The 22,615-nt window shown below is 39.3% G+C and overlaps 1 protein-coding gene across 3 annotated transcripts in view; it reads left to right on the forward strand.

Moving 5' to 3' along the window:
• The window catches only part of SLC25A21 (solute carrier family 25 member 21), a 459,850-nt gene that overhangs the window by 178,307 nt on the left and 258,928 nt on the right, over positions 1 to 22,615 (forward strand). Inside the window, exon 2 of one of the 3 annotated variants that reach the window (XM_073211336.1) lies at positions 15,443 to 15,553. The exons of the other annotated variants lie outside the window; for them this stretch is intronic. Coding sequence (XP_073067437.1) covers positions 15,443 to 15,553 — 111 coding nt within the window. The remainder of the gene's footprint in view (positions 1 to 15,442; positions 15,554 to 22,615) is intronic. 3 annotated transcript variants of the gene reach the window in all.

Below are 22,615 nucleotides of genomic sequence, written 5' to 3' on the forward strand. Positions count from 1 at the left end.
ATATCCTGACCCCACATGGCACAGGCACTTTGAATTTGAGTTTTTTTCATCTACAGGCCATGGCTTGTTCTTAAGAAGACGCTAACCATTTTATTTCAGTGATGTTTAAGATATGGGCTATACAAAAATCACACAATATTTGAGGCAACAGCAGAGAGAAGTCTGAGGTGTGAATGTGTACCTGTGAGCCTTGTGAAGACATTCGAAATGGGTTAGGGTTTGCCCCCAAAAGGTCTCAGGCCCCTGGGGGACATTTTGACCACCCCTTGCCTAATAATGATTTTACTTTTAAATGATCTTACATGACCTGTACACATGAAGGGGCTCTCAGCACTTGTTGGGGACCTGCCTGTAATCATTTCATGGACTCAATGCACGTTCCTTCCCTCCTGTACTGCATGATTGGTGGTCTGCTATACACTGTGCAGATGTTCTCCTGTGCTATTTCATGATTATTTTTCAAGTGGCCTCTTAGTCAAGGGATGGCAGGTCAGCACATGGAAACATCTGCTCTTACCATTTTTCTAAGCAAACAGCAGATGGCATTGCTGCTGTCCTTTTGATCTGGAGCAAAAATTCCCATGGCTGAGGTGTTGGTTTACATTGACGCTGCTGGCGAGGGACAGCCTGCGGGTTTGCCTCCCCCAACAGTAGCACTGCCTCCAGATGTTTTCTCTGCAACTCCCAATTTTAGTTTGTTTCTTCCTGTGACTACTTCTGCAGGGAGTCATGAACTTTGATTCTTCCTCCTGTGACTGTTGCTTGATAGTGTCTCTGATATCACATGGTCCCCAGGTTGCCTCCCATTTGTCATTCCTGGGGTTTCACTAGGGTTCCTAGAAAGAAGACCACAGAACCGTCTGTCTGGGTTCCCTCAGGATTTGCTATGGACTAATCATCGTTATCGAGGAAGCAGCTGAACCACCAGGCTTTCTCTAGGTGCTCTCTCAGCCAAACAAGACCACTTTAAACTTAGATTTTTAATAGTTGGCTTTGTAAAATATTAATGTATGTGTGTAAGTTCGTACTCAATGAACAACTGGTATCTTTGCAAGCAGTGCAAATATACAAAATTAAATTTCTTCTTCAACCTTATTTTCTAGATGGAATGTTATTATGTTGTAAGAAAAAATATCTCCCTTACATTTTTCTCTGATTTATATTGGATTTTCAGTCTATATTTCATTGTATTGTAACCTTCAGTCCTCTACCATACTTTCTCATTCTCTAGCATCTTTCTTCACAAGGTGTTTCTTCTTTGATGTCATCAGCCAAGTTCTTTATATATGTCTGTATTTGTGCCTCATCTTGTATATTCTGTCAAGAGTTCCAGGAAAATTTAATTTCCTCATCTGTGAAGTAGGGATAATTATTTTCCTTATAGGTTGGTTTACAAGGAATAAATGAGATAATATATGCCTAGAAAGTGCTTTTAAAATGGCAGTCATTATCCTCTTCATTGTTGTCAACATCACATCACTGGTAGGCCAAGGAGTCAGAGGACCCAGCTCCATCATTTCCTTGCCAAAATGTTGGGCACTATTATTATCTTTTCTTTCTCACTGTAGGTTCAAGTTGGATTGCCTTTTATTATACTTACTGGTTCTTTGTTAAATGTATTCAAACTCTGTTTTATATCCCTAGAGAACTATACATAGATACTGTTCCTGAACTTTTTTTTTTTCTTGATATAAATGTTATAGCTTTTTGGCTCAAAAAAATCCCCAGGTTTACACTTACAACTTTAGCATGGTGTAGTAATGATCACATTTAAAAATTTATTCAATCTTTGGTTTTGGTTGTTGGCAAGAGAAATAAACAATGCAGCCGTATGATTAAACCCTCACAGAGAGACTGCAATACTTTGAAGCATAATGTGGAGTCCCGTGCCTTTCCAGATATTCCCAAATTGCTTACTCTCTCATCACAGTTCCACCCCCTCTGATCTACACAGCCTATGATGATACAAAATGTCAGGCATGCATGCACGCTGGATTGCTTCTTCAATATCAGATGGCCAGGCTATTTGGCAATCACCTGGGTAATTAGAAAAAAAGAAATAATGCATGTGCCTCCTATTTTTAGGACAAGTTCTCAGATGTAGAAGAGTTGTCAAAATGAAGGTCTTGGTACACACCTCTCTTTTAGAATTAGCAAATAAAAAGGGAGGGATAGAAGGGATATTTAAGAGAAAGTATGACTCACGTTTCTAACAAGAAAAGGCAGTCACCGGCTGTGTGTGGAAACAATGCAGGAGCATGTCTGTTAACATCTAAATCATTCTAGAAGTCAGGATTACCAAGAGTCAGTAAACTTTAAAAACTGGTGATTAGTTTACGTAACACTGGAAAAACAAATCTCCTTCTATCTTTCAAACAAATATTTCTGGTGAGCCCATCCCAGTGTCCTTTCTTTCATTTCCACTCAACTCATTTCGAGTTTTTCAAATCCTCTTATTAAAAGGTTGTTCTTTTCCCCCTTAGTATGTAGCCTCAGGAATAAGGTTGTCCCAGAGTCTTAACCATTCTAAGCAAACTTCTTTCTTAATTTAGCACCACATTTGACTTTGTCCTTGCGAATTTTGATTTGAAATTTGCTACACTTCTTTCTCCTTCTGCCCTGTTAGTCCCCTGATCTTCATCCTTTAAATGACTTCTCTTGTGCTATTTCCCTTTCCCCTGTGAGCCTTCAGTTCATGTTTCCATTTACTTTGTTTCCTTTGATCTTTAAGACTTATTTTACAATCCAATTGGATCCATTTAACTACACGTTACAATTTATTGTACTTTGCTTTTAATTCTCCTAATGAAAACCTTTGTTTTTATTAATTATGCAATACCTTCTGAGTCAGTAAATTGGTCAATTTTCAGTTTTAGGAGATTGACTCTAAAGTTTGGCCCTGACCTCTTCCTGAACCCAAGTCTGACTTCCTCATTTGCTGCTGAACATCTGTACATTGATGTCCTTCCACCACTATAAACTCATCGTGTCCTCATGTTTGGCAATGGAACCACTCGGCCAGCCTGCCCTGCAAAGTTGGCATTTTTTTTTTACCTTAAGCCTCCTCCTCTTGTTCTACATTCAGCTGGTCGCCACTTCCCATGACATCAGTGTGTTTCTCACATCAGTGTTCTCAGCTCCATGTTCTTACCACTGCACTCAATCAGCCCCTCACCACTTTTCTCATCCTCCATTGTTCCTGATATAACTCATCTCCCTGCCATTACCATCACCCCAACCGCCCTCAGCTCCCCTGCCTCCTTCCACTTCTAGTCCACTTTTCACATGGCTGCCAGACTTTCCTTCTTAAAATGTGGCTCTGGTAGTTGTTTTTTTCTGCCCCAAATCTTTAAGTACCTCTCTATAGTCTACTAAGTTTGATTCCTTCGTTGGTGGTTACAATCTTCCACATTATAACCCCAGTTTCTTCTCCCATCCTTCTCCTCCATGCTCTCTGCACCCATGTATTCCAGGGCACTTAGAGGTTTCCCTGAATTACTCTGCCCTCTCTCTCTCTCTATTGCATTGTCTCATGTTCCTTTTGCTTTGAACTCTAAAACTCTCTCCTCAGTCATTGTCTGCCAGATCCTGGTCATTCTTCAAGGCCTACTGAAATAACACTTGTCCATGAGCTGTCCTTGCTTCCGCTCTGTTGCCTCCCCAGTTTGCTGGCAATCTCTTTATTTGTTCTTATCCCTAGTCTCTCAGCCTTTACCTCTTTTTATACCTTGTTGTGTTTGTTTCTTTTGAACTAGAATGTAGGATCCATGAATGTGAGAACCATTGCCTTAATTATTCTTGTATTCTCCCAGGTGCCCCACATGATGCCTTATGCATGCTTGGTACTTGAGACATGTGTATATTAAATTATATATATATAATATATAAATTAAAATTAACCTCCAATATTCCCATTTGTTTGCTTCCTTTTTTTTTTTTTAACACAATATTCACAGCCAATGTTTCTTTACTTTTGCAGCTATCCAAGGCTTAGGACCTCCTTTTCCCAACCAGAACTTGTACTTTGAGGAAGAAAGAGAAAAATAACCTTTCAAAAGCCTATTACTGTCACTTCTGTGTTAGTGGGGAAATGCTAAAGGACCTCAGAAAGTTCGTTTCAGTTTGGCTCACCTAGTTAGCACACATATTTACCCAAACTTTAAAAATCTTTAAAAAAGAGCTTCATTTGCTTATATAATTATCTCCTCTGCTAAGAAGCTTTTGAGTCCCTCTGGGAAGAGACTGACTAAATATATTCAATATGTGAATATTGAATGTACTAATGAATATATAAATATAGACTATAAATGTAAAGAAGCTAGAAATTTTAACATAATTTCTTTTAAGATCTCTTTGAAGAATGATATATTAGTAATATGCCTAACCTGTAGTAATTTTTTATCTTTACTCTTAGTTAGCACATGGATGCCTACATACAAATATTAGGTTGAACCATATGAAACCGATGATATTTGAGCTTTTTAACAAAAATAACATTTCACACAGCTCAATTTATGCAAGCATAGAGTGGAATTGGTCTTGAATCTCTAAAACTTAATGTTAGTGCTTAGGATCTGTGTGCATCTGACTCGCTCTTCACCCTAACTAGTTTGTTAGTTTACCTTTGACTCAGCCTAAGGAGATAGAGTGCTAATTAGTACTGCTGTAGTAATGCTTTAGTCATTACTAGTAATTGTTGGCTTAATTCCCTGCTACTGATTGGTTCATATTAGTTCATAATTAGTTGGGTTTATGATACTAGTAATTAAAATATAAAATTAATTGGGCATTTCCTTTACTTTGAAGTTGGCCTAAAGCTGTATACGTGTCATGTCATGACCCTGACTCAGTAACTTTCATGTTGTTGGTGAATTATACTCTTAGGTTCGTCTATTCATTCACAGTTCCATCAGCAAATGTTTCTTGAGCACATCCTCTGGGCATACCATCTCAAACAACTTAGCTTCCTGACCTCAAGGAGAAAAGATGTGAGAGCCTGTGATCTTTGCTTAACTGATGGTCACTGTGATAATCATAATCACAATCCCCAGAGGTCTCCCACAGCCCACAGGGGAACCAGACTGGAAGATAGGATAGCAAGAGCAGAACACACCTATGCACTTCTGGAAAAGCAGTTCAGCACACAAAAAAATGATGCTTAGCTATATTTTAAGAATTATTTTCATAACAAAAAATAAATCATTGATACATCATTATTTTTCCTTCTGAGATTTTCATAACTGAGGAGAATGAGAAGAATCCAAAGGAGAAGGCTTCATTAAGTAAATGCGCAACTGTGAGAACTTTACAGGGCTTTATTTGGACCTTCATTCAAGGTAATCATGGACCTTAGAATCTGGAGCCTTGCCTCTTTCTACTCTTCCCCTGTCTTAAGACTGAAGCGCCCAAGGAGCGTTGCACCTGTGAGAACATGGCTCAAACCTGTACCACCAAACCCTCCTGCTGGTATCTGCGTCTGTTGCCTGCTTGGGTGGAAGGATTGACATATAAAAGTGAGTGTCTAGGGCTTCTTTGGACCCTAATACTCAGCTCGGTGGTAACAAAAACCAGAGTGTGATTTCAGGCCCCCAAGTGCCAAGTAGCTTCACTGAAGTCCAGCCCCTCATTTCACAAAGGTCTCCCACAGCCCACAGGGGGAACCAGACTGTAGGATAGGATAGCAAGAGCAGAACACACCTGCTCCCACTTCTAGAGAAGCAGCTCAGCACACGAACTCCTTTAGCAGGGGCCTCAATGTCAAACTCAGGCATGAAAGGTGACATATCTGTTTATTAATTTTTGTATGTTTTGTACATAGGAGTCATATTTCCCAAAATTTATTTGGAATTTTTATGAAAATTATTCAAAAGACAAGAAAGCTGAATTTTCAGACTCACTCTGTTAATTTCCACACTTTCTGAAACCATCCTTTGATTTTTGTGTCTCTGCAACTTCATAATTTTAAAAAAAAGCTTGAATAAACTTGAAAGACCTTTGTTCTTATTAGACATATTAATTCTGCTTTATTGAGAAGACCTGACCCCTTGGCTGCCTTATCTTAGGGTCGGGCTGTATTTCACTCTTTTCTTTGATATATGTAGAGTAAAATACCAGACCCTAAAATAAAATCCCTTGCTGGGCTTCTTCTCCCTGGGAAAGAGTACACTTCACGGCCAGATGGAATGGCATCATGTCTCACTGTTGGGGTAGCACAGAAAAGACAACATCGCTGAACACTTTCCATTCTCATACGGCAGAGGCTCCTTAGTTTTGTCAGGTGCTGGAAGTTGGACCCAACACTGAGCTGCAGCTCAGGAGACAAAACAGTTGGAAAACTCAGGGAAAGGCTCTAAGGGTCAGTGAAATTTACTGTGGGCAGCTGCTGCTTCAAAGCCACTCTCTGTGCAGAAGCCTATTAAGAAGTAGTAGACTGCGTTCCTGCCGTTTCCCCAGCATGATGGATGATGCTCTGAAAAGAGAAAAGACTTCCTGTTCCATGGAGGTGGCTTTCCTCCAGGCTGCCTTGCCGCGGTCCTCAGGCTCTCTCCGTTCCGTTTCTACCCACTGAATTCACTGCTCCACTACCTGTAATAATAACCTGAGTTTGTCAGGAATGACTGACTGTGACTCACCAGTGAGTGCCTGTCAATCAGCAGGACCTCCCACCCTCAGATGAGGGGCTTGGCCGTGCTGTCGGTGCTGGCGAGAAGGGCTGTGAGGGGAAAGAATCAGGATGCATGTGGACAGAAGAAGTGGCTTCAGAGTTTGCTTGACCTTTTTTGCCTTCAGAAACATTTTCACTTTACCTCGTGTTGAGAAATCATTCCTCCCTGGTCTTTGCTCAGGCCTGGTTTCCCCCAACCAGGCCAAGATCCCTTCTAGCACAGAGCTTTTGTATGCACTGTTTTTTGTCTCACAGCTGTGCATGCTCTTTGCTTGCTTTGCCTTCTTACCTGCTACTCATTTTTCCATTCTTAGTTTATGGAAAAGCCTCTCAGCCTTCTTGCTTAGGTCAGAGCTGCCATCTCAAAGTTCCCATAGGTCAGTGTCCCTTGATGGCACTTATTTAGATGGTCATTTGATAGATGCCCTTATTACACAACATTATTAAGGACTGTATCACATACACACACACACCACCATTGCACAAATGCCTATTGTTTCTGCCCCACCTGCAGAGGCAGGGACTGTGGCTGTCACTCCTCATTACTGTACATCCAATATCTACTACTCAATTACATATTTAGGAAAACAGGGCTTATTATATCCTTTTCACAAGTATAAATAGATAATATAACATTGATAGTGTGAGGTACCTTTTAAGAGCAAGGCTGAATTGCTTTAGTAACCAGCATAGCAGCTCCTCCTTTTGTGTGTGGGGAGAGGTTGTTCATAACTAATGGATTTTAAAAATCCTAGTACTTTCAGATCAAATGAGTATACATGCTTCAAATAAAGGTCTCTCTTATTGACCCTATCAAACAGGTGCTGATGTGTGTTTAGGACAGCCCTTTGGTGTTGTGCACAGTTGAATATAGATAAGATCCCTGCCCTCCTGAGGCTTATCATCTAAACAGTGAACATCAGAGAAATATCAGGAAGAAAATGTTCATTTGTGAGAAGGTAGGAGAATCATGAATACAAACAGAGAGGGAAGTCTAATTCTTTCCACTTCTAGAGGGTCAGAAATGTGAAATCATGAAGGACAAATATACAACTGACCCTCTGTTAGTGGTGATTTATACAGATCTATAACCCATAAACTTCTGATTTCATTCTAAAATTAACCCACTATTCAAAAGGAGGGAAAAAAATCAAGATTCTTTACCAGATTTAGGGGTGGCAACAGTTCTATTCTGTTGACTGTTGTTCTCAGATAGAGCTAAGGAGCTAAGGGTTTAGGGAAAGAAAAATTCACATAGTGGTTTCCTATCTAATTTAGAGGTTTTACCTTCCCTGTGAAATGCCTGCAGGGTCTTTCTTCTAAAGGAGATGCCAGGAAAGAAGGAACTCGGGGACACGCTCTACCCCCACAGTCCTCCATCCTCAAAGGCTCCAAGGTGAAACGTTTTAGAATTTTCGAATCTCATTAGGAGAAAGTTTTGCTGCTCTGACTTGCTAATTGTCTTTTAACTTAAGAATGCGTGGGCAGGGCAGGTGACAGTAGGGAGTCAATTTGAATGTCAGAGGAGCACAACACTGGTAAGCTGGGAGGTGTGTGTACAGTGCCTAGACAAGGAGAGAAGCAGTAACATTTCACATAAGAATTGATGAGATCTTGACACTGATGCACTGGTCAGATGGAACCTTACGTCAGGCTATGCTGCATCCACTTCAGAATGCACAAGGGCTCTTTTTCTGAGTTGAGTAGGAAAAAAAAAGATTCTTAAAACAATTCCTTCGACTTACTCAGGAATTTCCTCTCATTTGCCTTCACATTGCTTATAGGTCCATTCTTTATGGTAGAAAGAGTGGGAAGCTGTTGGAATGTCTGTGAAATCACAGATCACTGTGTTGGGCAACCACCCTCCACCTTTTTGGACACTTTCTTGAAATGTCTCTTTGGGGTAGCAAATGAGGCAAGAGAGCAGAGACAGAGAAGCTGACTTGCCAGTGGAGATTCAGCTGTTCCTTGTTACTGTGATACCTCCGAGCCATCCACTTTCTTATGGTCTATGTACTTCTTATCCCAACCCAAAAGTATAGCTACAGATTGTTGTCAGATGAGTAGGGTTCTCTAATAGACTGTGACTTATTTTTATTTTTAAATATTGTATGAAAATATGTTAATTGAAACATTTTAAAATAAGAATATGAAAATTATTTGTTATAGTTCAGTGAGAATCTATCAGACTGACAGAATAGGTAATACACCCAGAAGGAAAGTATTTCTGTTTTAGTTTACTCCAAGAAATATTGAACTTGCTCCAGAATATTCAGTTTTTATTTCTGATAGGAATAAATAGGAATGCTATTGTTCTTATTTGGAATGTATATCTGTATTTAGTGTTTGTGTGTTTATATACCAAAATCAAACTGAGATTATTCAAACACTGGAATGTTAGAGATTTTAAATTCTCTGTAAGTATCTATCTCATGGGATCTTTGTTGACATTAAGAAATTTAACCTTTGTTAAAAATTAAATAACAATAATAAAAATATGAATCTTAAAAATCATAAGATTCACTGATCTGGTTGCAAGGAGATTTGTTTAAAAAGAATGTAGCCTAAGATTTTAAATTTAGTGGAGTGGAAAAGTTGGACAGTAGCTGTGAAATTGTGAAATTATTATGCATGAAAAGTCATGGTGATTTGTGATATGAAATATGATATCCTTTGATTAAAGCATAATTCTATTCCACAAGTTGGGATCAAAATGGAGGATTTTCAGTTTACCTTCAATTTGATGAGTTCTGGGAATTCTCAAAAAAAAGTAGAACTAACAAATATTTGTAAAAAGAATCAAATTAGCACACCTGCTAGCCAATTAATCTATATCCTTTGAAAGTAGCCACAAACGTTTAAAACTGGGCATGAAGCAGATAAATAGAAGAGTCCCACCAGAACCATTCCATTAAGTAACTTGAAAAAGCCTTTTCTCAACTAATAGAAACATCCACGTCAGTAGAAAAAACAAAGTTAATAAAACAAATCACATCTAAATTGAGACAGGTATAAAAAAATCATTACCCTCCCATCACAACTTTAATTCTGATATAATAAAGTTGAATAGATATGTCCATGTTAAACAGTTCATCTTCTTGAAATGCCTAACTAAATTATAGTTCTGGGTGAGTACACTGAGTGGGATTATGTGATTATTCCGCTGGCAGCAATTCTATTCATATTTATATTCACTTTTCCTTAATACCTTAGCCCATTGTTTGAGTGTTGACAAGGTACCAATAATACTACTTTGTCCTTTTATTGCACCTCTCAGGAGAGGATCTTTAAGAGCTTTACTCACATTAGTGTGTTATTCCCAAGATTATTTTTCCTGTTTTAAAACTGAGGAAACTGCTTCCCATGGATATAAGTAACTTGTTCAAAGGCTGCAAATCAAGTCTCTAATGTGGCTACAAAAGCTGCTCCTGATTCTATGGCTTGAGTGTTCCACCCTCAAGATTAGCACTTGAAGGAGGTATTCTACAATGGCTCTCACCTAGGGAATGATCCAGTGGACCCCATTAAATTAAGAATTTGGAAACATACATGAGGGATCCACTTTGTAGAGTCCACACAGAAAACTTTTGCTGAGCAAATGAAATAATACAAATATAAAGAAAAATGGCTAACGTTTTGCGTAGACAGGTTGCCAAGCATTTCATCTGGGTCGGTTTACACTCAATATGCTAACTAGAAACAAGTTATTGATTCACAAATTAGGGTGTATATACTTAGAAACATTTTATTGGTATTTGGTTTGAGCCCATGATAATTAGTATTTATGAGAAAGCAACAAAACTGTATTTATTTAAAAATATGCTCAGCCATTTTGATTTTTCATGGATTTAGACTAGGAAATTATAAATGTGCTGAAGTTTTGGAAAATGAAAGTACTATTCAGCAAAGTACAGTTTTAGAAAGAGGTTTCAAGCGACATGGAGAAGAGTACGGTAGATAGACTTGTGAATGCAGTGAGCTTTGTCGACAGAAAGGCTCTTTATCTGTGATCCCTTTGAGTTGTGCAGTGTAACTAGGGGGCACAAGATACTCCTCGCACTCTGAGCAAAGTTGTAAAGTCAGAATGGCCTGGCTTGCAGGAGGGTAGTTGCACTTCTCGGTATGAACCTTCACAACTCAGTTTGCAGGCAGGGCAGAAGATTGTAGTGTCCCCATTTTCTGCTAGCAAAGAGTCAAAACATGCCTTCTACCAAGAGGGTACACAATATAGATAGAATGGCCCACACGACTGTGCCCATTGATTCAGCTGTCTATATTGACCACAACCCCAAACTATCGCTTTGTGCTGAAGGTAGAGAGAGCTATTATGGTCCCTGTGTGAATAATCTATTATTTTAAAATATAAATTTTCTCTTTATTTTGTCAGCCATAAATACCTTCTTTGCTAACATGCATCACCATAATCTGGGGAGGGCCATTTTATATCCTCTGTTCACATGATCTAAGCAGTATTTTTGCATGACTTTGGGGAATAAAACAGGAAAAGGGGAAAAATTTTAAATAGAAAATCTTAGTGGTTTTTTCACTTATCATGTCTTTAACCACTTTAATATACTATGGGGGGATATGTACTAACCTTTGGTGGAAAGTAGGAGGGGATATTTTGTGACCAAAAGAAAGTGGAAACTATTTCTGGAACATTTTTACTTTCAACCTTTTAAATGACTCAAAAAAATATGGAATAATAAAATAAAAACTCAAAGGCTGCCAACTCAGGTCTCACAATAACTTTTCTGCCAAAGACTAAAATTCCTGCTATTCATATTAATGGCTCCACCCCACTACCAAGAAGAAAATTTCTGGCACAGTTAAAACAACATATCTACTGGCTCCACCTGAAATTCTGGAGTCAAGAAAAGCAGTAAAATTATAAACTATCAAAAGTGAATTTCGTTGTGTTTGGTATGTCTAACTCTTAAAAGAGACTTTTCTCCTTAGAGGCAAGAAAGTCTAGATGGTTACATGGCATTCTACTATCTTTAGTCAAATGGAATAATTTCCAGATTCCTTTCAGAATAAATATACACTATAACTACGTTTCTGGTTATTTTCTAGATATTTCAGCTACTGGTTTAAATTGATGCTGTTCAATTGTGTTTGAAAAACATTACACTGAGGAATAGCATGGAGCCTAGTAGACAGAAACAAGGATATTACACTAATGCACAATTAATAGGTGAGAAAAAAGTTTGGTAGCAGGCTAAGGAAAGGATGAGTAGCAGGAGAGAGCAGAGGCCGTGAGCCATCCTGAAAGCTAATGCCTGGATGCAAGGAGAGGAGAAAGACCAGGACTGTGGAGGGGGGCTGAAATACTTCTGAGAGGTGGCGTCATTCATAGGCTGGCCTGGGACTCTAATTCTCCTTCTGTCATTGTTTCTATGGGAAATTATGTTTTAAGGCATACAGGAAGGAGGGAACGTGTGTGACCTGGAGATCCCTCTCACAACTGCCACAGTACCTGGTGCACTCAACGGGTTTAGGGATTCCGGAAGACTTATCTCCCCAACTCAGGGGAGGGGATGTGCCTCTCCACTTCCCGTGTAGCATTCCTATACAAAGGGCATCTGTAAGGCCCAGTCTCATTGCTCTGGAAGGGCTTGTATTTCCCCATCTCCCCCTACATAGACTATATAGCTTTGGGTATCAACTGGAGAGCCCAGTTGCCATTACTCCTCACCAGCAATGGAGTGTGGATGGCAGGAAGGGGAATGGCCCCAGAGCTTCTGGGACAAAACTGGGACTAAGGACAAAAACGTGGTCAGCACCAGGCCTGGAGTCAAAGTGACCCTCTTGGGACCATCCCTTCTTAGATTTTCTAGGCCTTTATATAGTAGTAGCCACTTTTTCAGCAAAACCTTAGAGCAATATTTTTCAAAGTGTGGCCTTTGGATGGCCTTTATCAGAAACACCTGGGGAAGGCTGGCAAAAGCTGTACATCTCCAGGTCTCACCCCAGACTGTCAGAACCACATTCTCTGGGGGTGGGTTTTCACAAGCTCGCTCAGGTAATTCTGTACCTGGAAGTTGGAGAAACATCATCATCTGAAACCTCCTCACCTTAACAGGCTGTGATTAGTTTAAAAACTAGTGTGGTGACACAGTGTTATTGCTGTCTGAATTCCATATGAGCAATTAGACTGTTGTGTCCTATACGGTGTGAACCTTCCTTTTTCTGACTATTGGCAAAAGGCAAGCATTACCTCTAATGAGAGTGGCTCTGTGCTCGGGATGGCCTGGAGGGTGGAATCACCACTGCTGTTCCCACGGACCTTCTGCTTGTTTTGGCTATGACTGTGTTTGGTGATACTTAGCAGGGCAGTGAGTATAACTACAGCCCATGGCTTTGCATTTCTCACTCTAGAGGGATTTGCTGTGAAGGTACAGGCCAGAAAACAAGCCAGAGAATAACAGCAAGGCCATGTTCACAGAAAGCAGGTCAGAGAAGTGAGGGAAGAAAAGGACTGAGGTGGCGGGTCGGAGAAGGAAGGGGAAGCACCAAAGAAAAGGGATGGCGAGAAGACAGCATCAGCACATAGTCCACATTATAAGCCAGGAAATTTACATGCAAAAGGTATATTCAAGAAATAGAAATGATTATTAATATTATTGTGATTTGAAAAACAGGAGTTTACCTCGTATTGTCTCTACTTCTCCTCTGCTTCTCTCTCCACCCCTCATCACAAGACCCCAACCTAAAAATCTATTTCTGTTTTGTGAAAGCAAATTTCTTTAACCTGGCTTGTTCTCCTTTACTATCCTAGAAATTCCAGAAAGCTTTCTCAGTCACAAAGACATGTCTGTGTATAGTTAAGTGGTCAATCTACTGGAATAAGAAAAGGAGTAATTAGATAGGAATAGGATTCACAGGACTAAAAATAGGGATGACATAAATTGGCCAGTAAAAATAGATTATGGTTATATAAACACCTAACCATATTTTGGATTAAATGATTAGATTCCAATTTTCCCTTCAAATTAAAAAAAAAAAAGGTAGAGCCATGGACCTCTCTACCTTAGATTTTTGTGGAATTCATACCCACCTCATTTCATGTGATGCTTAGATAGTCCTGCAGAGAAACAGAGAGTGTATTCTTGTCCTAATTGGACAGATGGGGAACCTAACAGCCAGAGAGCTTACATAACCTGCTGGACATTTTGTGATCAGCAAGTGGCAAAAAGGAAGACGATTCTGGCCTATTTCCCCTGGCTCCAAGTTCAATGATCTTTTCCCCAAAGTACTGCCTTTTCCATTGCTTAATATTCCAGGAGAAGATAGATGTTCAAACTGCTTCTTGATCACTGATTACATTATTACTAAGTAGGTACTGGGACATCCATCATATGTTGGTCTGTTTCCTGGTACCTGGTCTAAATTGCAGAATCTAGATTCAGGAAATTCAAAGATCTGAAGATGGAAGTGAGCAAAATCTTGGGTTGCCCTTCCTTCCTTTCATTTTTTTTCCTGTGGGGTCTCAGGTCAGTTGGTAGCATGTGCCCTTTCACTCCATTTATTTGACTTTGTGGAGAGCTTAGCCTTTCCAGGGTTGTGAGGTTCTGGGAAACACGGGTAAAGACTGGGCATGCCTAGGTTCAGAGACCTTATTTCTCAGGCTGTAAAAGCAGGTGAAGCATCACCTCCTCTACCTGCAGTCAGTGGGGGATTAGAAGGGATTAGACTATTTAAAGACATTTCTTGGGGTTTGTTTTTAGAAACAGTAGAGAGGAAAATGTCCTGATCTGAGTGAGTAGGATCATATAGATACAAAGGGCTTGGGATCAGCAGTCAAACAAGTCACTCTGCTTGCCTTGACTCCATCACAGGATTCCTGGTGGAGGGAAGAGAGGGAGAAGAGGGGGGCAATTGAAGGGGAAGCAGTGAGGCAGCTGCCCTCAGTGGACCATGGAAGACTGGGGCATGTTTGCGGAGGTAGCAACACCCACTGAAAGCAAAATTGAGCCTTGAATCCATGCCACAATCTCTGGCCTCCCCAAGGAGATGTTTTCAATGGATGGTCAAAGCATCCATAACAAGAAGATGACAGTGATTTCTGCACTGCATGTTTGTGTATGGCAGAATTGTTCATTTACTGGGCACCTATAAGACTAAGCATTTGTGGAGTCAATATGCACAGTCTAGCAAGACAGTTTAAACCAACAGGCCTGAAGAAGTGTATAAATCTACCAAGAAGCAGGTTGCAGAAGACAGTTTCAGAGCATGGTCTTGTCTCCAGAAGCTTCTGGCAGGGGATTTGGCTCTGTCCACTCTGTTCTGATTCATTGGGCTGGCAACCTTCTGTGAGCGCTTGGAAACCGAATGGCTTCACTCAGTGTCCTCCTTCCTCTTGCTCCTTTGCACATGTGTGTGTTCGTCTTAGCACATGTGTGTGTGAGCCTGACAGTGTTATGTGGGAGGAAGGTGTAAGTCTCCCATATCTGGGGAAGGCCTCAAAACCTGGTGACGAGGCTGGTGTCCACAAGGTACAATTAATAACTCCTAACGCCTCTGTGCAGTCGGGAAACCCACCTCCGCACTGCTTGCTGTGTACTGCTAAGGGGCCATGAGGAAACACAGGCCTGAAGGAAAGTTTAGTCTTTGACATTCCTAAAAGGATAACCTCTGAAATGGTTTTCCAATTGAAACTTTGTTCAGATGCACGTTTTTCATCACGTGAAATAAATCACGCAGTGGTTACATGAGGTACACTGAGTGCTGCTGGAGCTGCCGCTATCTGTGTTTCTGAGAGAGCATTGTCTTCAGCAGGAGGCCCAGGAGCTGACCCTCAGGCAGTGGGAGATGATGGAGGCAGTACGAGGCGTCTGGGCAGTTGGCCTATCCGGAAACAGCAGAGAGGAGAATGTCCCCATCTGAGTGAGTAGGATCAGATAGATACAAAAGAAATATCCTCGATAGCTGTTTTTGTGTAAATTAGGTAAAGACCTATGGCTAAGTTAAAAAAAAGCCTAAAATAAGCCAGGCAGAGAAAGACAAGTACCAAATGATTTCAGTCATCTGTGGAGCATAGGAACAAAGCAAAAACTGAAGGAACAAAACAGCAGCAGACTCACAGAACACAAGAATGGACTAACAGTTGCCAAAGGGAAAGGAACTGGGGGTGAGTTGTGGGGGTGGGAAGGGAGGGAGAAGGGGAATAAGGGGCATTACAATTAGCACACATAAATGTAGGGGGGTAACAGAGAAGGCAGTATAGCACAGAGAGGACTAGTAGTGATTCTATAGCATCTTACTATGCTGATGGACATTGACTATAATGGGGTGTGTGGTGGGGACTTGATAATGGGGGGAATCTAGTAACCACAATGTTGCCCATGTGATTGTATATTAATGATACCAAAATAAAAACAAACAAACAAACAAAGATGAAAATACAGAGGAAAAAACAAAGCCTAAAAAGTAATTTCTGAAGGCATTCTTTCTTTATTCTCTGCTACCATGTAACCCAGCCATGTCCTGTGTTATATCTGTTAAAGTTAATCAATAGTATATTTTACCACTTTCAATGGGAAGATCAGACTTTTGCCTTGAGTCACCCAAGAGATAGATAGATAAATAGATAACAGTGAAACACAAGCAAAATTCAATGTGAGTAGCACTATAAAAACAACTTCTATATAATAACACTATGTTCGTGACCTGTTCAGAAGCCTATAGTAATGCTCGTGGTCAAGATGGACGTAATGAACATGTTGAAAGAGATTTAGCAGTCGTGTTTTTCCCATCAGAAATACTGCTGTTTTAATGTGATGTTTAACCCAGCAGCTACATTTGAAATCCTATTCAAAGTTAAATTTTGTTCAATGTGATTGGTTTCTCACATTTGGCGGTTTTATGCCATTTTAGTTGTGGTTGATGAAGATGTTTTCTGACTGTTGGTGCTTTTCTGGGGAGGGGGCTGTCAGGTCGGAAGGCTGTGGAGCAGGAAAGCTCTATAGAAGTTAGCTGCCATATCCCTCATCCCCACCCCCAACCAACCTATGCTATAGGTGAGGAAATTAAAACTCAAAGCAGTGGATGCCCTGATCCAAGGGCACATCGCATGTTGGTGAGTGAACCAGAACAGGAACTCAGGGCTCCAGCCATAGGCAGCTAGTTTCACCCCGCCATCAGCTTTGAACACTTACCGCAGACATCCTAATGAACGCTGAGGAAGGCACCTCTGTCTCCCAAGCACCTCTGCAGGTTGCAGTGCCCCTTCCTCGAGCCTCTGGATCTTTGCCAGCAGCAGCAGGTGGCCCAGGAATGAGAGGGGAGCAGGAAGTAAGAGGAGAAAGGAGGGGAGGGGATGATGACCACAGAGGAGTGTCCTGTATCTCTTTCATTTGTGAACTGCAAAGTCTCTCCAATGACCACTTCAAAGATAAGGGCCAAAAATGTGTTGAGCAGCAGACAGCATCATTTGAGTATGTATGAATAGCCTTTCCATGTGGCGCCTTTGAAAAGCAATACAAATTTGGGTGAAAACTCTGATTTTATTTTTGTTTGTGTGCATACAGAGACGTGAACTTGGAGGTGCTTAGGAATGTTGGCCTTGTTTTGATATAATTTATACATGCTGCTTATGTCATCATAGCCAATCTACATGACATAATATATAAATGAAGGTATCTATTTTTGTCACTCTTAAAAATAATTGTTAGATGATAAGGCATTTAGCACAAAAATTTCATAAAACCAAATTGCAGGTTTTTTGTTTTCTCCCAGCTCCAATGGATAGCCCTGTGATCAGTGACTTACTTCTGCTGAGACCCTGGGAGCACTCATAAATATTAATTAAAATGGTTTGAGTTTCCATATACCCAAAAGCTAATGTAATTCCTTTCCAGCTACATGAAGTAGATATGTGATATATATATTCTATTTGTTGAAATATTAAATGAGTGAATGAGGGAATGTTAACGAACTAAAAGTGGCTGACTAAATTAACAGAGATTGGGCTGCCTAAAAACAAAACAAAACAAACAACATGTACCATGTTACATATGGTAACATTAGCCTGATGTGATTTGGTAGACACAGTAAGGTACAGTATGCCTTACTAACCTCATTAAGTTCCAAATAAAACTCTATACTTTACACCATTTCTGCAAGAGGTTTTATTAGATTTCCTTAACTGGTGTCATATTTTTTGGCCAGGGCATTTTTAACCAGCTTCACATAAATAAAGTTCTATTTTGTCACCATGTCATAGTAAAATAAACTGCTTGTACTATACATCCCTGCCAAAGCCAGAGCAGACGGGGAAAGGATATAAATGTGTCAGCATTCGGGGAGAGAAAACACATAAATGCACATGGCGACTCTCTTAACTCTGAGGCTCAGTGTGATACTAATTCATTTGGGTGACATTTAGAAAGCTACTCCCAACATAAATAATATGTATATGGTGGGGGGTATCTCTGACAGACACAGAGTTGAAAAAATGACCTGAAAGAATGCACATCAGATTTTACAGGTGCTCAGAACATTAATGTACAGTGATGGATGATCTTTTTGCTGAAGGTTGACATAATGTTGAATGGAATGTTTTGTTTATATTTGGTACCAAGTTTATTGACCAGCACCAAAGGGTAGGGCCAGGATGGGATTTGAACAGTCTCTACTTCTTATGTGTGGAAACTGTTTTCTGTGTCCCACCCCCTCATAGGCAACAGTTCTTAAGTTGTTTCACAGATACCATGCCATAAGATGGATTGCTCTCTTTAAAAAACAAACAAAAAAAGCCTTAGGCCTAAGTATTCATTAATGGAGGTGCAGTTTTTGATGGGTAAATGTGAAAAATTAAGCAGAGAGGGTTTTTACCACATTTATCATACATCTTTAATCTTGGTTTGCCATCTCTACTGTGTCTGCACTTAAAATTCCCATGATTAATGGTGAGTTGCTATTGAGAATGCCCCTGTAGATAAAAATCACAAAATCCAGAAAGATAGGAGACCAACAAGTCAACCACAGACTTGTCCCCTCAGTGCCCCTTTCCAACATGTAAGGAAACAGAGTTATAATGAAAAATACAAGAAACTCTTAGTATTAATCCAAGTGATAATTTCCTTTCATCACTAGGTAGGAAATTATCCCTGTACAAAAGTAATCCCTTTGGGAAAAATTTCCAAGTACTTAGCATAAGTTCTTTCTTTCATAATTCAGCATTATACCTAGTTATTATAACCTCTTGAGCAATGCCGTACATTCTTCTTTCTTGATGGTTACACCTTTCAAGTTAATTTTACCGTGTCCTTCTTTAGTCACATTTAGTTTGTTTGCTCATTTGTTCATTCTTTTATTTATTCATTCACTCAATAAGTATTTTTTGAATGCTTCCCTATGCCAACTTTTGAGGAAGATACAAAGATGTATCAGACAAGGAATTTTCAGATGGCTTAAAAAGTAGTAGGATGGATAAAACAGGTGTAAAAATGCCCCAGATTTAAGGTAGAATGTTACTTGTATCTTCAGAAAGTTGCAGAGTCACACAGTGCCAATGTGGATAGGATGATTAGTTCTTGCTAGAGGGCTTCTTAGAAGCGGCAGTATTTGAGGGCCTTATAGGATGCCTAGAATTTGCATCTCCAGAGATGAGGATGAGCAGAGGAAAACCATTGCAGGCACAAGGGAAATGAAGAAAGGCCCAGAGGAAGGGAAACAAAGGTGAAGGGAAGAAATCAGAAAACAATGGAAACGTAACTGGGGCCAGATCCACAAGAACCTTGAGAAGCAAGGCTAATGGTTTCAGGCCTTCTTCCCTGGGCATTAGGAAGGAATGAAAGTCTGTAGCAAAAACAGACTTGATCAGAATTGTGCAAAGGAAGAGCTCTCTGGGATGGGGTGGAGAATATAGAGACCAAAGGTGAAGAGGTCATTTGGGAGGCCTTGCTGAGAGGGAGAGAATTCCTGTAAATGAACATGCAGAAAGAGGGTCCAGTGGAGTAGAAACATGAAGCAGAGGTCACATCAGAGGATCAGACAGTTTTTATTGGGGATGATGCATCAAGATTGTCCTTGATGACTTATGAGTTACTAGGAGAGTCAGTAAAAATGGAAGCAGGTTTAGAAAGGATGAAATGACAAGTTCAGTTCTGGACACCAGTATGATCATCTTGTTCCACAGAATCATGTCGTATACCTCTTTGAATCCCCAATTTCTAGCAAAGTGTGGATGCTGAATAAAGTTAGAATGTTATTTAACAAGCAGATTACTTCATGTGAAGATGTCCAGTGGGCAGTTGGAAATCAGGCAATACACAATTTTCTCCCTTCACAGTGTCTGGTACATAGTATATACTTAAGCATGTATTAAATATCTAATAAATTTTAATTCTTATCCATAGAGTAGTTACAATGCTTAAATGGCACATAAATATTTTTTTAACAAATTCCTCCATTCTTGTGATAATTCCCAAAGTGATAGATTTATGCCCTCTTTCCAGTTCATACTGAACACAATATTTGAAGTATATGGTCTTATACTAAGAAAATATTTATGCCAAAAATGTGTGCCAAAATTAGTTTCTGCCAGTAAAGGACACTAGCATTTAGTTATTTTTTTTGCAGTACAAAATAGTTATCTAAGTTTCTCATCTCCATGAGTTTTACTCTCTATTGAATATTAGTTTTCATTAGGCAAAGGTGCACATTTTCAATTTGTAGTTAACCACTTACAAATTTTTATATTGTATTTTGTTCTATTCTGACTTTACCTTTGCAATCTGTATGTCTGACTTTATAAACGCTTAAAGATTTGTGACTCCATTTTATCAGCTCTTTATGTCATATTCATGTTATGAACAATGTGAATCTCATGGGTCACAAAACAGAAATATTAATGCCATCTTTGTTATTTAGTCCAGACTGCCATTTACACAAAGCAACTCCAACATATCCTGCTGAATTTATATGAAATTCAAAAGTTGATGATTAGGAAACATCTTAAAGTTCAAGCACAAGGCTGATTAGTAATAGCTTATAGTACCTCTTGTTATCATTAACTAAATATTTTCTGACATTCAACCCCTGACAACCAAAAGCAGTATTTAGACATGGGCTATAATGCAGGCAATTGATACTTCAAAACTAAATACGTAGAGGCAGAGAAAGAATAGCGGAATGATAAAAATCAAATTCCACAACACTGCTGAAGGATACAGAGAATACTGGGTAGTCACAGCTTGATGACAGATGAATAACCAGATCTAAATGTTCTGTAAATACTTAGTCATTTGAGAGAAGTTTTTTGGAGTATCGTGTTCTTCATACCTGAAACATGACAACTTGGAGATTGAGCCCAAGCTACAGAAGCTTTTTGCCTTATATAAATTATAAGTTTACAATTATATAAAAATATAAAATTTGTAATAAAATTACTTTATAAAATGTATTTATAAAATTAAGTTTGTGTAGTTTAAAGAACTACCATTTTTAACATTCTGTGTTATTCAAAATTTGTTGCTATTCAAAATTTCCTTTCAAGAAATAAAGGTAAGAATAGATGATGATAGTTTAAAAAATTTTTCTTGCTTGGCAGAATAAAAAGTTCGCAATTCTATGTTATTCCTCAAGATTTAAAAAAGAAAAACTATTGAAATCTGGTAGGTTAGGGACCATATGAATGATATTTGAAGTAGGCCTTTGCTTAGGTTTTCCTATTTTCCAAGTCGTGGCAACAGTTAGAAACTAGTAAATCCAAGCAGCTTATTTTTTCAAAAGGTAAGGTAATCTGAGAATATAATTATGTTTAAAGAATGTAAAGTGTCTTCAAAGATAATTCTTAAGAGGCAAAGTCATCATATGGGCTTCTGGCAGGCATTCCTTTTCTCTTCCTCTTTGTGAACTGATGGTGGTCCACCATGCTTTGACACAAAATTGACCCCAGTTCAGTATCAGAGACATAAATTTTGTAGCATGGACCAGTGTCTGCCTTAGAGAGATAAATTTCTTCAGGAAGTGGATTTGCATGTTCTTCCTCCATAATCATAAGAAACTCCAAAGTTATGTGCCTCATTGATAAAAAACTGCTAACCTGGAGAGGTTTACTAACATCTACCACTCATTTGAAAAGCCGAGAGTTTTCCTCACTGTGATCTGCACCCATGGTGGAAGTCTGGAAATGTAAGGGGATGGTTAGAAGTCTCACGTGCAGGGCCCTGGTATATGAGGTAGTGAATGCCCAAACAAGAGGGCCAGATCCCACAGCCCCCCTTCCGCTGGTTCCTGGGCATGTCCAGTACAGACAGGGATTAAGATCAATAAATGTCCCGAATGGGATAATTTTACTCTGCACTGGTACCAAATTGCCAATTCTTACCCAATCACAAGGTAGTACTTTAAAACAATGTGACCATGTACAGTGATATTTTTAAAAAATGTTTAACTGGTTTTATACAGGTACACACATAGTTTATTTGTACAAATTTCAGATTCATTCCTCCCAAGAGATTGACCTTGTCTCTATTTCTAGACAGAAAATAGTAGCACCCAGTTGGCATTGTTTTGCTTTTTCTTGCTATTTAAATAAAAAACCACAGCTCAACTGGATAGTTTTGTAATAGCTAAAGTTTAAGTAGAACTAGTCTATTGTCTTAGCATATCATGATTTGCCTAAAGTTTAGAATGACAAAATGTAAGAGGCAATAGAGTTTTAAAGATAGCTTTACAGTTACTTTAAGTTTCAAGAAATAATTTTTTCAATCATGGCATTGGGAATATTTTAGTGATCAAGTAAACTTTACCCTTCATTCCAAGTTTGAGGAAATTGAAGCTCAGGGAAGGTAAGTGACTTTTGCAAGAAGGCATAGCCAGATCTAGACTATATCATCTCAATAGCAGTTAGGTTGTTTTACTATTACTACATTTTAATTTTTGATACTTTTGCAAAACAATTCTTTGCAGAAACTGTGTCTCTTACACAATATAGTGCAA

Source organism: Manis javanica, chromosome 8, assembly GCF_040802235.1.
Source record: "Manis javanica isolate MJ-LG chromosome 8, MJ_LKY, whole genome shotgun sequence".
Classification (NCBI taxonomy): domain Eukaryota; kingdom Metazoa; phylum Chordata; class Mammalia; order Pholidota; family Manidae; genus Manis; species Manis javanica.